Source organism: Podarcis vaucheri, assembly GCF_965113315.1.
Source record: "Podarcis vaucheri genome assembly, chromosome: 1".
NCBI classification, from domain to species: Eukaryota; Metazoa; Chordata; class Lepidosauria; order Squamata; family Lacertidae; genus Podarcis; species Podarcis vaucheri.
Window position 1 is genome coordinate 28300223 of NC_138759.1, and position 13435 is coordinate 28313657.

At 49.0% G+C, this 13435-nt stretch overlaps 1 protein-coding gene across 1 annotated transcript; it reads right to left on the reverse strand.

The window, feature by feature from the left end:
- Positions 1 to 6988: 6988 nt before the first annotated feature.
- Positions 6989 to 11345, reverse strand: LOC309528080 (uncharacterized protein). Its single transcript, XM_082215306.1, has 2 exons — positions 10523 to 11345; positions 6989 to 8029 (listed from the first exon to the last, which is right to left on the reverse strand). The coding sequence occupies exons 1-2, from the start codon at positions 11114 to 11116 to the stop codon at positions 7004 to 7006; spliced, it is 1620 nt and encodes a 539-aa protein (XP_082071432.1). The 5' UTR covers positions 11117 to 11345; the 3' UTR covers positions 6989 to 7003.
- Positions 11346 to 13435: the final 2090 nt, after the last annotated feature.

A 13435-nucleotide genomic window follows, 5' to 3' on the forward strand; every position in this document is an offset into this window, starting at 1 on the left:
GATGGGAGCTGGATTCCAACAACATCTAATGGACCTCAGGTTACCCACCCTTCCTGTAGCCAATCTGTGACTACAAAACATCAGCATATAAGGAATTGATGGGGAACCTGTAGCCCATCCAGTGTCACTGAACTACAACTTCAATAATCCCTGGCCATTTCCCATGCCACCTGGGGCTGTTGAAAGCTGGACTCCAGTGGTATCTGGGGGGCCCCAGTATCCCCCACCACTACCTTTTCCAGTACAGTACTTACCAGTTCACATCTTTGCCTCTTTGTGAGACCTCCACACAACTGGGAGAGAAGAAAAACAATCTCTTACACCCCTCTGTGCTAACCACAGTCTTCTTTCCCTATCATTAAATTCACAAAAAAGCAGAGCTCTTTCTAGCTCAGCCATAAATAGAAGGTCAGTGAACGTCTGCATTTCAATGAAAATGTGGTTAGCACTGCTAAGACAGGGAGCACCTCATAATTAGGGATTATTAGACAGACGATATGGAAAGATAAATAGAGAGTTGTGGATAATGGCTCTAAAGGCAAGTAGGCCACTTGGCCGCTTGTTGTTTATTCTGCCAAGAGATGTTAAGATCTATTCATTATGTCCATTAAAGGGCCATGTACACAAGGAAACAGAGAAAGGAGGCAGAGGCAGCCATTCTGCTTCTTAGCTTAAGTAGAATAAACATGGCAGAAATGGTGCATATGTCATGGAAACAGAGCAGAAGAGGTAAATCCATTATTCCATGCATATTCCGTATGGGTTTCAAGTACAGTGATACCTCAGTTTAAGAACTTAATTCGTTCTGGAGGTCCGTTCTTAACATGAAACTGTTCTTAACCTGAGGAACCACTTTAGCTAATGGGGCCTCCTGTTGCTGCCGCACCGCCGGAGCACGATTTCTGTTCTCATCCTGAAGCAAAGTTCTTAACCCGAGGTACTATTTCTGGGTTAGTGGAGTCTGTAACCTGAAGCATCTGTAACCTGAAGCGTCTGTAACCCGAGGTACGACTGTATTCCCATTTACTAGGGACAATTTCTGTTTTCTGAAACCTTTCCCTGAAAAATTACTGTCTGAATTTCTGATAAACCATATATTCCAAGGAAACCAAACCCTGGGTAAATGCCTGGAAACCCTGGAATCTCTCACAGTTTGGAAATTGAGGTGGCATGCAGCAATATATTTGAAGCAACTGGTGTAACTCTTTCCCTTCACATAATAGGCTACATTCCTATAGGAACAGAGGAAGCTGCCTTGTACTGGATCAGACTGTTGGTCCATGTAGTTCAGCACTATCTACATTGACCGGAAGCGACTCTCCAGGGTTTTAGACATAAGTCTCTCCTGGAGATGGAACATGGGACCTTCTGCAGGCAAAGCAGATGAGCTATTCTTTCCACATGTCACACAGGCAAGCAAGGATACATTTCAGCATGGCAGAAGCACTCAGGGAAAGTGTGGAGGAGGCCCAGTGAGTGGTGGGGTCCGGGCAAAATCTTGAGAGCCACATAAAGAGGCCTGGTGGGTCCCATTCAGCCCACGCACTGGAGATTCCCCATCCCGTATGAAAAGCTCATAGGAAGCCATAGACTGTGCAGCACTTGCTTCAGTTTCTCAAGCTGCAGCCTTCTCTCCTGCCTCCCACAAGAAGAGCTCTCACTATCAAGCTATGCGCCAGCAGCAAACAAAAGAGAAGTGTGAGCAAAGTGCCTGTTGTATCAACAGTCGGCCGGAGGAGACTCTGCAGCAACAGATTTTCTCCCTGCCAGCCTACATGCTCCCAGATGAAGGCGCTGGATCCCAGAATGTGGCCTGGGAGTAGGGATAGGCAAATCTGTACTTTCAGGTTCTGTTTATCATTTCCCACCTCCCCCAGTTCAGTGCTTCACATTTTCACATCAGTCTGCAATTTTTTAAAAAAACAGTCCTTGTGGAAATTCACCAGCATTTTAGTGTGCATTTCCCCAATACAGTGGTACCTCCGGTTAAGTACTTAATTCGTTCTGAAGGTCCATTCTTAACCTGAAACTGTTCTTAACCTGAAGCACCATTTTAGCTAATGGGGCCTCCTGCTGCCGCTGCACCGCCGGAGCACGATTTCTGTTCTTATCCTGAAGCAAAGTTCTTAACCCGAGGTAATATTTATGGGTTAGCAGAGTCTTTAACCTGAAGCATATGTAACCCGAGGTACCACGGTACATACAATTTTGTGTGCAACTTTGCCTAATGTGCAAATTACTTGCAAAGCCATCCCTCCCAATATAATGCAATTCTGTATGCTATACATGCATTTTTATGGACATTTTACACTTGTTCATGCATTTGGGGCACATTACTTGACTGGGGGTATAGGAGCCAACGCCCAGGGGCTGAGGTGTCTTTGCCCCCCCCCCCATAAAATATTTGAGGGGGCTCCCAATGATGGGCATTGCCATTCAAATGGTGTGCATTCAGCACGTCATGTGATCAATGAAGTGGGACATGGCTAACTTGCCCCAACCCATTATTTTATTCAAGTTGGCACCCCTGACTTGAGAACTGCACTGCAAAATCTGGAGAAGTGAAAATTTTTGAAGCAAGACTGTGTTTCAGTACAGTGGTACCTCGGGTTAAGAACTTAATTCATTCTGGAGGTCCGTTCTTAACCTGAAACTGTTCTTAACCTGAGGTACCACTTTAGCTAATGGGGCCTCCTGCTGCCGCCACACAGCCACCGCACAATTTCTGTTCTCAGCCTGAAGCAAAGTTTTTAACCCAAAGTACTATTTCTGGGTTAGTGGAGTCTGTAACCTGAAGCGTCTGTAACCTGAGGTACCACTGTACTCATATTGTTTCAGGAAGTACAATTTGGGTAGGTTTGCCTTTAAATGCAAACTAGCTCGAATTCTGCCCCCATCTCTAGTTGGAGGTGTGCAGCCTTCCAAGGCAGCCAGTGTAAAAGTTCTGTACCCCGTACAAAAGCATAACTGTTGGAGTACCTCGATACCAGATTCCAGTATCATTTATTCATAATTCTCCCATTTAAACAGCAGATGAATAATCAAAAGGAGATCATATGCTGTGAAGTGGGGTGGCGGGGGTGGGGGGTGGGAGAGTGAGAGGGAGGGAGTCTCAAGGGGGCATGCCCTCCACCATCCGTCACCAGCTGTAGTCTCTGTGCAGGAGACAGCGTCCTAATAGAAGCTGGCTAATTTCTTTAGAAATATCTCATTAGTCCCACCCTTCCCAGACTGCCTCTCTATTAAAATGTGATAAATGAATTCTGCCATTGCCAATTCCAGTCCTGTCCCCCTAATGAAATGAAGATGCGTCATGCTGGCAAGCACTCAGGATGGAGATAATTATTCATGGGCCAGTGGAAGTATTTCAATCACTGAACCCATAAGCGCTTTGCAGATAATAGAGATTGGCGCTCCCTCCCTCTCTCTCTCTCTCTCTCTCTCTCTCTCTCTCTCTCTCTGGCTCTCTCCTTTGTTCCAGAGGACTCTGTAGAGATGGATCTATGAGCTCCTTCATAAAAATGTCTCTCTCACACAACTTATTTTAGATATTTTGCCTCTCCCACCCTATTCTTTATTAGAAATGCTGATGATGGAAACAAACGCTCACTATGGCATGCCTTCCCCCAACATGGAATGCTGCCCTCAGGGCTTCAGGTTTTTGAGCCAGGCCCCATCAGGCCCTTACCTTACAGAAGACCTGTTTTCCAGTGATGAGGTCTGCAGGCTAAAGGCTACCAATTCAAGCCTTTGCATTTCTAGCTGAAGAATATCAGGCAGTGGCACAGAGAAGACTTGGTTACAAGGTCATGGCATGACTCAAACGCACAAACACTTTATCATGTTTTACTAACAGGAACTGTTTCACGTCTGGCTCAGACTAGGGCAACCAAAATGGTCAAAGGCCTGGAAACGATGCCTTATGAGGAACGGCTAAGGGAGCTGGGCATGTTTAGCCTGGAGAAGAGGAGGTTAAGGGGTGATATGATAGCCATGTTCAAATATATAAAAGGATGTCACATAGAGGAGGGAGAAAGGTTGTTTTCTGCTGCTCCGGAGAAGCGGACACGGAGCAATGGATCCAAACTACAAGAAAGAAGATTCCACCTAAACATTAGGAAGAACTTCCTGACAGTAAGAGCTGTTCGACAGTGGAATTTGCTGCCAAGGAGTGTGGTGGAGTCTCCTACTTTGGAGGTCTTTAAGCAGAGGCTTGACAACCATATGTCAGGAGTGCTCTGATGGTGTTTCCTGCTTGGCAGGGGGTTGGACTCGATGGCCCTTGTGGTCTCTTCCAACTCTATGATTCTATGATTCTATGATTCTAGTGTTGTTGATCATTGGCATGAATGATAGGGGCTAATGATACTCCCTTCCATGGATATGAAAAAACAAAGGTGAGATTTCAGGGGCCCAGATGCTTACTCAGGGTCTATGTTTCCTTTGGAAGTGAGGCACAGCGGAGACTGTGGTGTCCTTATGATATATGGCTTATTTACACATATATACAACCTGAGTCTGTGATGGAGCTGTCCATAGCATCACACTCCGAGCAGCTGCCTATGGGAGCATAGGCGCAGCATTCTTGAATCCAAAACAGGAATCAGCCACACTCTTTGACTCCTTTCTACATCATAAAAGCAGTCAGCCCATCCTGTGCTCACACCTGTCGCCACTAACAGACTGGAAAGATGTTCCTCCCATCCACATCAGGCAAACTGCAATCCTCAAACTACAATGCCAGGGCCCAGGGAAGGGCTTCACCCTTTTGTCCATTGGCCTACCTTTTATTAGGTTAATGATTTGGCCATTATACCAAGCTTTATTCACTTAATGACCCGCACTCAGAGAGCTGTCACTGGGCTGGGGTGGCTAGTATGTTAAGCATAAGCTGAATTCAGGGGTTCGGTGTTTGGCACAGTTTAACCCCCCAAACCTTAATTAATTCTAGCTTTTATTTTGGGGGGATCTGCCCCCCCAAAAAACTTGTAACAATACACACACATAGATGCACATAGATGCACATTCATTAAGTTTTGGTTACACATATGCATGCTGTCGCGTTCTCTTGTGTATGAGCACACGCAGAGCTGACTTCCTTCCGCTGGGCATTTCATCTCTAGCAGGCAGTTTGTGGGTCATAATGAAGCCGAGAATTTGACTGGCTTTCCTCTTAGCTCTTTGCTCTCGACAAGCCTCAAGGGTCTTCCCGTGTGTCTCACAGATCTAGATGTTGGCTGAGCTAGGCATTGATATGTCTCCAGCTACATTTGCATTCACTTTCATCTGGGAGGGCAGCAGCAATGGCATCATTTCCCTCAGTACAGCTGATTTTCAGAGGGGGCTGGGGAGGGGGGAGGCGGCAGCAGACATGAGCTAAGTGATAGAGCAGACCAAATAAGAAATACCAACATATATTATATATCAGGCAATGAAGCATAAAAGACTAAATAAATTGTTATCACCAAACCAAAATAGGAAATCAAATCTCCTTATATCTTACTCCCAAGTCAAGTGAGATTGCGCTAACTAATATATTTAGAAAGCAAGAAAGAAACCAAAGGAATGGCAACAAATCAATGTACCAAGTATTCCTCCTCCGGTTTAAACAATTGGATCCAGCCAACTTTAGAAAGGCTCTAGAGCTATACGGTATATACATTTTGATGCAAGGTATGAATGGTCATGGGGAGGAAGTGGAAATGGCCCTGGATTTGATTGGGAATTTGGTAAAAGTACCCTAATAAAATAAGGGTGATATTCCAACCATACAAGTTTCAATCTCAACTATGGAGATGGGGAATCTGTGGTACTTGACTACAACTTGCATTATCACAGATCATTGGCTATGCTGCCTTGCAGTGATGGGAGTTAGGAAGATCAGGCTATAAGTGGCTCCTAATCCTGGCGAAGTTTTTCTGAAGTATTTTTGGAAACACAGGAAGGGAGAGCAGGTCATGTTTTGCGGCATCTCATAGGCATTAGATGAGCCACTGTGAGATCAGGATACAGTGGTACCTCGGGTTACATATGCTTCAGGTTACATACTGTCAGGGGTTCAGGAGCAGAGGCGCGGGAAAGGGAGGAAACAGAGAGCGAGGGGGAGGAGTCCGAAGGAAAGATGAGTGATGACGACGACCCGAGATCTCCGAGTCTTTCCAGTGAATCGGAATATTCACAGAAAGGAGCGCCAGTGGCTAGAGCAAGGGGGAAACCTAGGGGGACACCCCAGGAAGAAGGAACCAGAGGGGGTTCAGAGAGCAGCAGTTGGAAATCGGGGCCAGCGTCCCCAACAGAGCATAGTGGGGAGGAAGGGCGCCAGGCATCGGGATCCGGCGGCTCGCCGCAGGAGGGAGGGCATAAGTCAGGAGTGGCCACACCTCCATCGGGGAGCGAAGAAACGGTCAAGCGGAAAGTGGAAGGTTGGGCGCGCGCGCCAAGTTCAAATACACAGGAAGGCGGAACAGTAAGCAGCCCGGAAAGGGAGCCAGGTCCTAAAGCCCGCCGCAAGGAGGCAGAAGGGTCTGGGGGGTCCGCGTCGGAAGAGTCTAGGAAGGAAGAGACCCCGGGGGGCAGAGGGACCCAGAGGAGGAAGGAAAGACGTAAGAGGTGGAGCAAGGCTAGTATTAAGTTGTGAGTTGACATAGCAGCCGGCACAGCGATTTCTTCAAGTAGCTCTTTTATTCTGGTAAGCTGGAAATAAACTGACTGCGAACAGCTCAGCCGGCCTGTATTTATAGTCAGCCGGCTGTCAACATTGTAACCATACAGCTCAGAGTTCCCGCCTAAAATAACGGACGCGGACCTGAGTGAAAACTATCTACAGACCTGAGTGAAAACTATATACAGTATCCCCCTGTTGGCCCAGGGTGAAACTACACTACATAACACCCCTCCCCACCGAGATAAGGCGTTAGTTACAATCGTAATGGTTTCCTTATGTACAGCACTACGCGTAATGGTTCAATTAGGCACAAAAGCATATCGGTTACATTTCCCCTACTTAGACCAACAGTGATACCTGTCCAACAACATAGTCCTTTAAATAAGTTGGGCGCTTGGAAACTCTGCCAGACCGCCGGGGACTGGTAGCCAAGTCCGGAGGGCCACACAGTTCTCGCTGAGGCTGTGGTGCGACCCTAGGTGGCGTTGGAACCAACTCCCCTGGATCCGCTGCTGTGGGTGGAGCCTCCGCAAGTGGAGTGGTCTGAGTCTGTTCTGAAACGGCTTGGTTCGGCTCCACGCTGGCAGTTTGCGAGGGAGGTGTAGGTGGGGCCTCGCCATCTGTACGTGTCTCTTCTGGAGCCGCAAGCGCAGTTGGGGGCACCTCGGTAGTGTCCACGTCCCCAACCCTGCGCCTAAGCTGGTCTATGTGCCGTCGCCACAAGCGTCCGTCTTCGAGTGCCACCTGGTATGAGCGAGGTCCAGTGACTCCCACTACTGTGGCTGGCACCCAAGGGATGTCCCCCACATAGTTCCGGGCAAAGACCTGGTTTCCTGGGACAAATGACCGTGGTGCGTTGGCACAGCCTGGGGGTTCAGCCACGGCAAAGTCTGGGTGTAGCCGGTCGAGCGGTGACCTGAGGCGGCGGCCCATAAGCAGTTCAGCAGGGCTCCTCCCTGTGGCCGCATGAGGGGTGATGTGTTGCACGAACAAGTATTCGGCGACCCGCTCATGCCAGTCTCCCCGGTCCAGGCGCGCCAGTGCCTCTTTTGTCGAGCGCACCATTCTTTCTGCTTGCCCGTTGCTGGATGGATGAAAAGGTGCCGTTAGGGCATGGCGGATGCCCAGTCCCAAAAGATACCGCTCAAACGTGCCTGACGTGAACTGCGGTCCGTTGTCAGAGACCAGGACATCAGGACACCCATGCGTTGCAAACAGGCCTCGCAGCACCCGGATGACAGCTTCGGTAGTGGTGGAGGGCATCAGGGCGACCTCCAGCCATTTGGAATAGGCGTCCACCACTACCATAAAGGTCCGGCCGTGAAAGGGGCCAGCCAGATCGATGTGCACCCTCGACCAGGGTGTCTTTGGCGTCTCCCAGGTGTGTCCCTTAGCTGCCGGTGGTGCAGGCCTCGACTCTTGGCACGCTTGGCAGGCGGACACCCAGGCAGTGATGGCATCGTCCATATTAGGCCACCAGACGTAACACCGAGCCAACGCCTTCATTTTGACAATTCCCGGGTGGCCAACGTGCAGAGCCTCCAGGACGCGCTGACGGAGTCCCTGGGGAATCACGACGCGGTCTCCCCACAGCAGACAGCCGCGATGAGCTGAGAGTTCATGTTGTCTGGTTGCGAAGGGCTGGAACTCCGATGCAAAAGGCCCTTGTGGCCACCCCCTCCACACCCAGTTGAGCACCCGGCTGATGGTGCGATCCTGGGCAGACGCGGAGGCCACAGTGGCAGCCGATACAGGCGCTGACGGAAGATCCTCAATCAGAAGGAGCGATGAAGCTGGAGCCGGGTCTTCCACAAATGCTGGAAGAGGGCAACGGCTGAGGGCGTCGGCATGGCCCATCGATTTCCCCAGGCGATGGATGAGCTGGTAGTGGTAGGCAGCCAGGAAAACAGTCCATCGCAGCATGCGTGGTGAGAGGACCGGTGGAGTTGGACGATCACCGGCGAGGAGGCCCAGGAGTGGCTTGTGGTCAGTGATGAGGTCAAAAGTCCTGCCATAGAGGTATTCATGGAACCTCTTCACTCCAGCCACAAGTGCCAATGCCTCCTTGTCGAGCTGGCTGTAATTCCGTTCCGTCGGAGATAGTGTCCTGGAAAAGTAGGCGAGCGGTGCTTCTCTTCCATCTGGAAAACGGTGACTAAGGACAGCACCGATGCCAAAAGGTGAGGCGTCGCAGGCAAGGACCAGCGGCCTGGATTCACTGTACTGTACCAGCACACTGTCTGAAGAAAGGAGAGCCTTGACCGCGTTGAAGGCCGCCGTCTCCCGATGACCCCAGGCCCAAGGCGTCTTAGTGCTAAGGAGTCGGTGAAGAGGCTCAGCCACTGTGGCTTTGTGGGGCAGGAACATGTTATAAAAGTTCAGCAGCCCCAGGAATGCCTGCAACTCCGTTTTGTTTTTTGGGGTGGGGGCCTGCTGGATAGCGCGGATCTTGGATGTGGTTGGATGAAGGCCGGAGGCATCGATAAGATAGCCCAGGAACTCTACCTGTGAAACGGCAATCTGGCACTTCTCCCTCTTTACCTTGAGCCCGGCCTCCTGGAACCTGGTCAGCACGGCACGGAGGCGCTCGAACAGCTGCTGGTGTGAGTCTGCAGACACCAAGACGTCATCAAAATATGGTACCACGCCCGGAAGCCCTTGCAGGAGACGCTCCATAAGGCTTTGGAAGACGCCAGGAGCCACACTCACCCCGAACTGCAACCGGCGGCAACGGAATGCTCCCCGGTGGGTGACGATCGTCTGGGCCTCAGCAGTGGCATCATCGACAGGCAGTTGTTGATAGGCTTGGGCAAGGTCCAGCTTAGCGAAGACCTTACCCTCACCCAGGGAATGCAGCAGGTGGTGGACAACAGGAACCGGATAAGCGTGCTGCTGAAGTGCCTTGTTAATCGTGCACTTGTAGTCAGCGCAGATTCTCACCGACCCATCTGGCTTGACAGGCGTGACGATGGGGGTTTCCCACTTTGCGTGGTCAACCGGCTCCAAAACTCCTTGGGCGATCAGTTTGTCCAGTTGTTCGTCCACCTTAGCCTTGAGAGCAAAGGGAACCCGGCGTGGTTTTAGCTTGATGGGGGCGACTTGTGGATCAAGGCTAAAGGAGATGGGCGTACCTGTATATTGCCCCAAGGTGCCGTCAAAAACCTCGGCAAAGTCTTTGACCAGACCCTCAGTCTCTGCGTTAGAGATGCAGTTGATGCCGGTGATTTCCAGGCCGAGGGCATCAAACCAGTCTAGCCCTAGGAGGCTTGGCCGCTGACCTTCGACCACCACCAACCGGAGCAGGCCCGAAAAATCCTTGAAGGCGATCCGGAACCGGCCAACGCCTACCACGGGAATGTCGTTTCCCTGGTAGTCTCTCAGGTGTACGCGGTGAGAGTCGAGTTGCCTTTTGGACACTCTGGGTACCAGTCTTTTGAGGGTGCTCCATGACACGATGGACAGGGCAGACCCGGTGTCGATCTCCATGTCACATGGAGCTCCTTCAATGAGCACCGTGACGTTCAGCTTGCGTCGCGTCGACGAGTCGGTTTGGCCAATCGTGGTTCCAGACGGGCAGCGGCAGTTGGTGAGAGCGAAACAACTTTCCTTGGCAGACTGGCGTGAAAACTTGGACTTGTGAGTCGATGAAGGGGGGGTGTCAGACGGAGCCGATCGACAGACCTTAGCGATGTGGCCCCTTCTGGAACACTTCCTACAGATGGCGTCTCTGAATTGACACTTGGCACGGGAATGGTTGCCTCCGCAGCCAGCACATTCCGGTTGGCCCTTGGAGTTCTGTTGGAACTTCCTGCGCTCCCGCTTTGTCTGGTGCACATCATCGTCTTCACTGGAGGATGCCTCATCCCTGCTGGCCTCTTCATGATGCACCGGAACTGGCTCCCTAGCAAGACGCGGGCTGCTGGACTTGCGGATCTCCTGAGCGGAGCGTTCAGCAGCTTCTGAGGCCACAGCCTCCTCAATGGCTTTCTGTAGCGTGAGGTCTGGCTTGGCTAGGAGACGCCGTTGCAGATGGATGTCCCGGACCCTGCAGACGATTCGATCCATCAGGGCATCGTCTAAGTCTCGGAACTCACAGTGCATTGCAGCCTGTCGCAGGGCGGTGGTGTAGTTGTTGATTGACTCCCCCTCTGCCTGGTTCCGGTGGTAGAACGCATGGCGGGCAGCAATCTTGGACGGCTTTGGTGCGTAGTGGCTGCGGAGCTTCTCTTGGATCGTATCCCATGGTGTTTCCTGGACTGCTTCAGGCGCAACCAACGCTCGGGCCGTCTCAAACACCTCAGGCCCACAGAGGCTGAGGAATAGGCCCCGCTTCCGATCCCTTGATACTGCTGTCAGCTCGTTGGCTTGGAGGTAGCAGTCGAACCGAGCGAGGTAGGAGTCCCATGATTCAGATGCTGGCGCAAACGGCGGTAGAGGCACAAGTGAAGCCATGATTCCGATGCCGGCGTGAAGGGCGATGGATGGAACACAGTGCTCCAGCCAGAAACAGTCAGCTCTGAACTGGTTCTGCCCAGTGATTTCGCTCAGTGATTTCGCTCAGTGATTTCGCTCTGTGATTCAGCTCAGTTCAGAGGCTGGCCGCATCTGGCTGTGCTCTGATGTCCATCAATCCCACCTTCGTCGCCAGTATTAAGTTGTGAGTTGACATAGCAGCCGGCACAGCGATTTCTTCAAGTAGCTCTTTTATTCTGGTAAGCTGGAAATAAACTGACTGCGAACAGCTCAGCCGGCCTGTATTTATAGTCAGCCGGCTGTCAACATTGTAACCATACAGCTCAGAGTTCCCGCCTAAAATAACGGACGCGGACCTGAGTGAAAACTATCTACAGACCTGAGTGAAAACTATATACAGTATCCCCCTGTTGGCCCAGGGTGAAACTACACTACATAACAGCTAGGGTATTAAGTTGGTGTACAGGAGGCGGGGAATCAGACGGAGCTTCGTCGGTCTAGCTTCTAAGACGTAGAGCTGCACGCTGCAGTTTGGAAATGGAATCTGTAACTCAATAAAGACTTTTATAAAGTGACCGCTGGCTAGCGTGATCCTATGTGAGCTGGGATCTGGAAGCAGCTCTGACACATACGCTTCAGGTTACAGACTCCGCTAACCCAGAAATAGTGCTTCAGGTTAAGAACTTTGCTTCAGGATGAGAACAGAAATCGTGCTCCGGCGGCGTGGCGGCAGCAGGAGGTCCCATTGGCTAAAGTGGTGCTTCAGGTTAAGAACAGTTTCAGATTAAGAACAGACCTCCGGAACAAATTAAGTACTTAACCTGAGGTACCACTGTACTAGGCTACATGGCCACTGGCCTGATCCACAGGCTCTTCTTATGCTCTTATGGGAGTCTAGCAACATCTGGTGAGTCATACATGACACAGCAAAAACAACCACCACAACCCTTGGGTTTGCTGCCTAATGTACACAGCCAGGAACTGCTTGCTCTCTATTTGTTTTTTAAAGATATTTATTAAAAGTTTAATAGTTACAGAAAGAAGAAGAAGAAAACAGTAAAAAAGTTCACAATACATCAAAAATAAAGAGAAGGGAAAAAAGAACAATACAACAAAACAACAAGAAAAGCAAAAACATTCAAAAAACACATCCAATATCTCTATATCTCTACCTTTCATTTACTTGTATCATCGACCTCCTCACACCTCCCTTTTTTGTATTCTTGTTCAATTAGCTATTTCAGCAAATCCTTTCCATCTTTCTCAATTTTTGTTCTATAATTTATCTTAACACAATCTGACCTTAAATTTTACACTTTGGCCCATTAACAATCTATTTTTACTTAGTTCTTTATAACATTTCTGCTCATCAATTGTTTATTTGTATGCCATTCTTGCACAAAATTGTTGCCAAAGTGTTTCACAACATACTAAACAAACAATAAATATAACAAAGCAAAAAAATAATAAAAACAATTAATAATAATGTCAATAAAAATGATTTGACTATATTTAATCTGCCTTTTGAGTAAAGTACCCAAGGCAGCTTGAAAATATATTAAAATCAATATAAAATCATGTTTTTTTAAAAAAAATAAAATCAGAGTATAAAAAAGCTGCAGTAATGAATGTTCAGAATATGATATACTTGGAGAGAGGGAGTGAGGGAGAGAATTATCCTTTCTGTGAAATTCTAAGTATTTGCAGATGAGGGATGTAGCAGAGAACTGTTCAGCTAAGGTTAAGCTCTTGACACACCAACTGTGATTTCATTCTCAAAACACTCTTTGCAGTGGCACATGGGCAGAAGAATGAGGTGGGGGGATACTCAGCACTATGGAATTTCTATAGAAAGCTTCCCCATTCCATGGTGCATTCAAGCAAGAAATTTCTAAAGCAGTCACAGCGACATTGACAGAAGGTAGGAATGAGAGGATCTGTCAGTTTTTAAACAAACAAACAAAACCTCGTGAAAATTCATTAGTGCAAATTTTTCCTAATAAGCACATTTTTTTTATTTAGTTTTGATTACCGTAATATACACATGTTTTTGCAAGCAATTTCCCCTGAAATAATGCTTTTTGTATCTTATTTTCACTCTTATCTTCATTGTGATGCCTACTTCCTCCTAAAATACAATTTTTTTTCTGTAAATGCTGGTTGGTTGGAGGACTGCATTGCAAAATTTAGTACCACTTTTCAAGGACAGCTGTGTTTCAGAAAATGTGAATTTGATATTCACCTTTAAATGTGAACTGAAACAATTTTCTCCCCGGCCCTTAGAAAGAAATAGCCCCC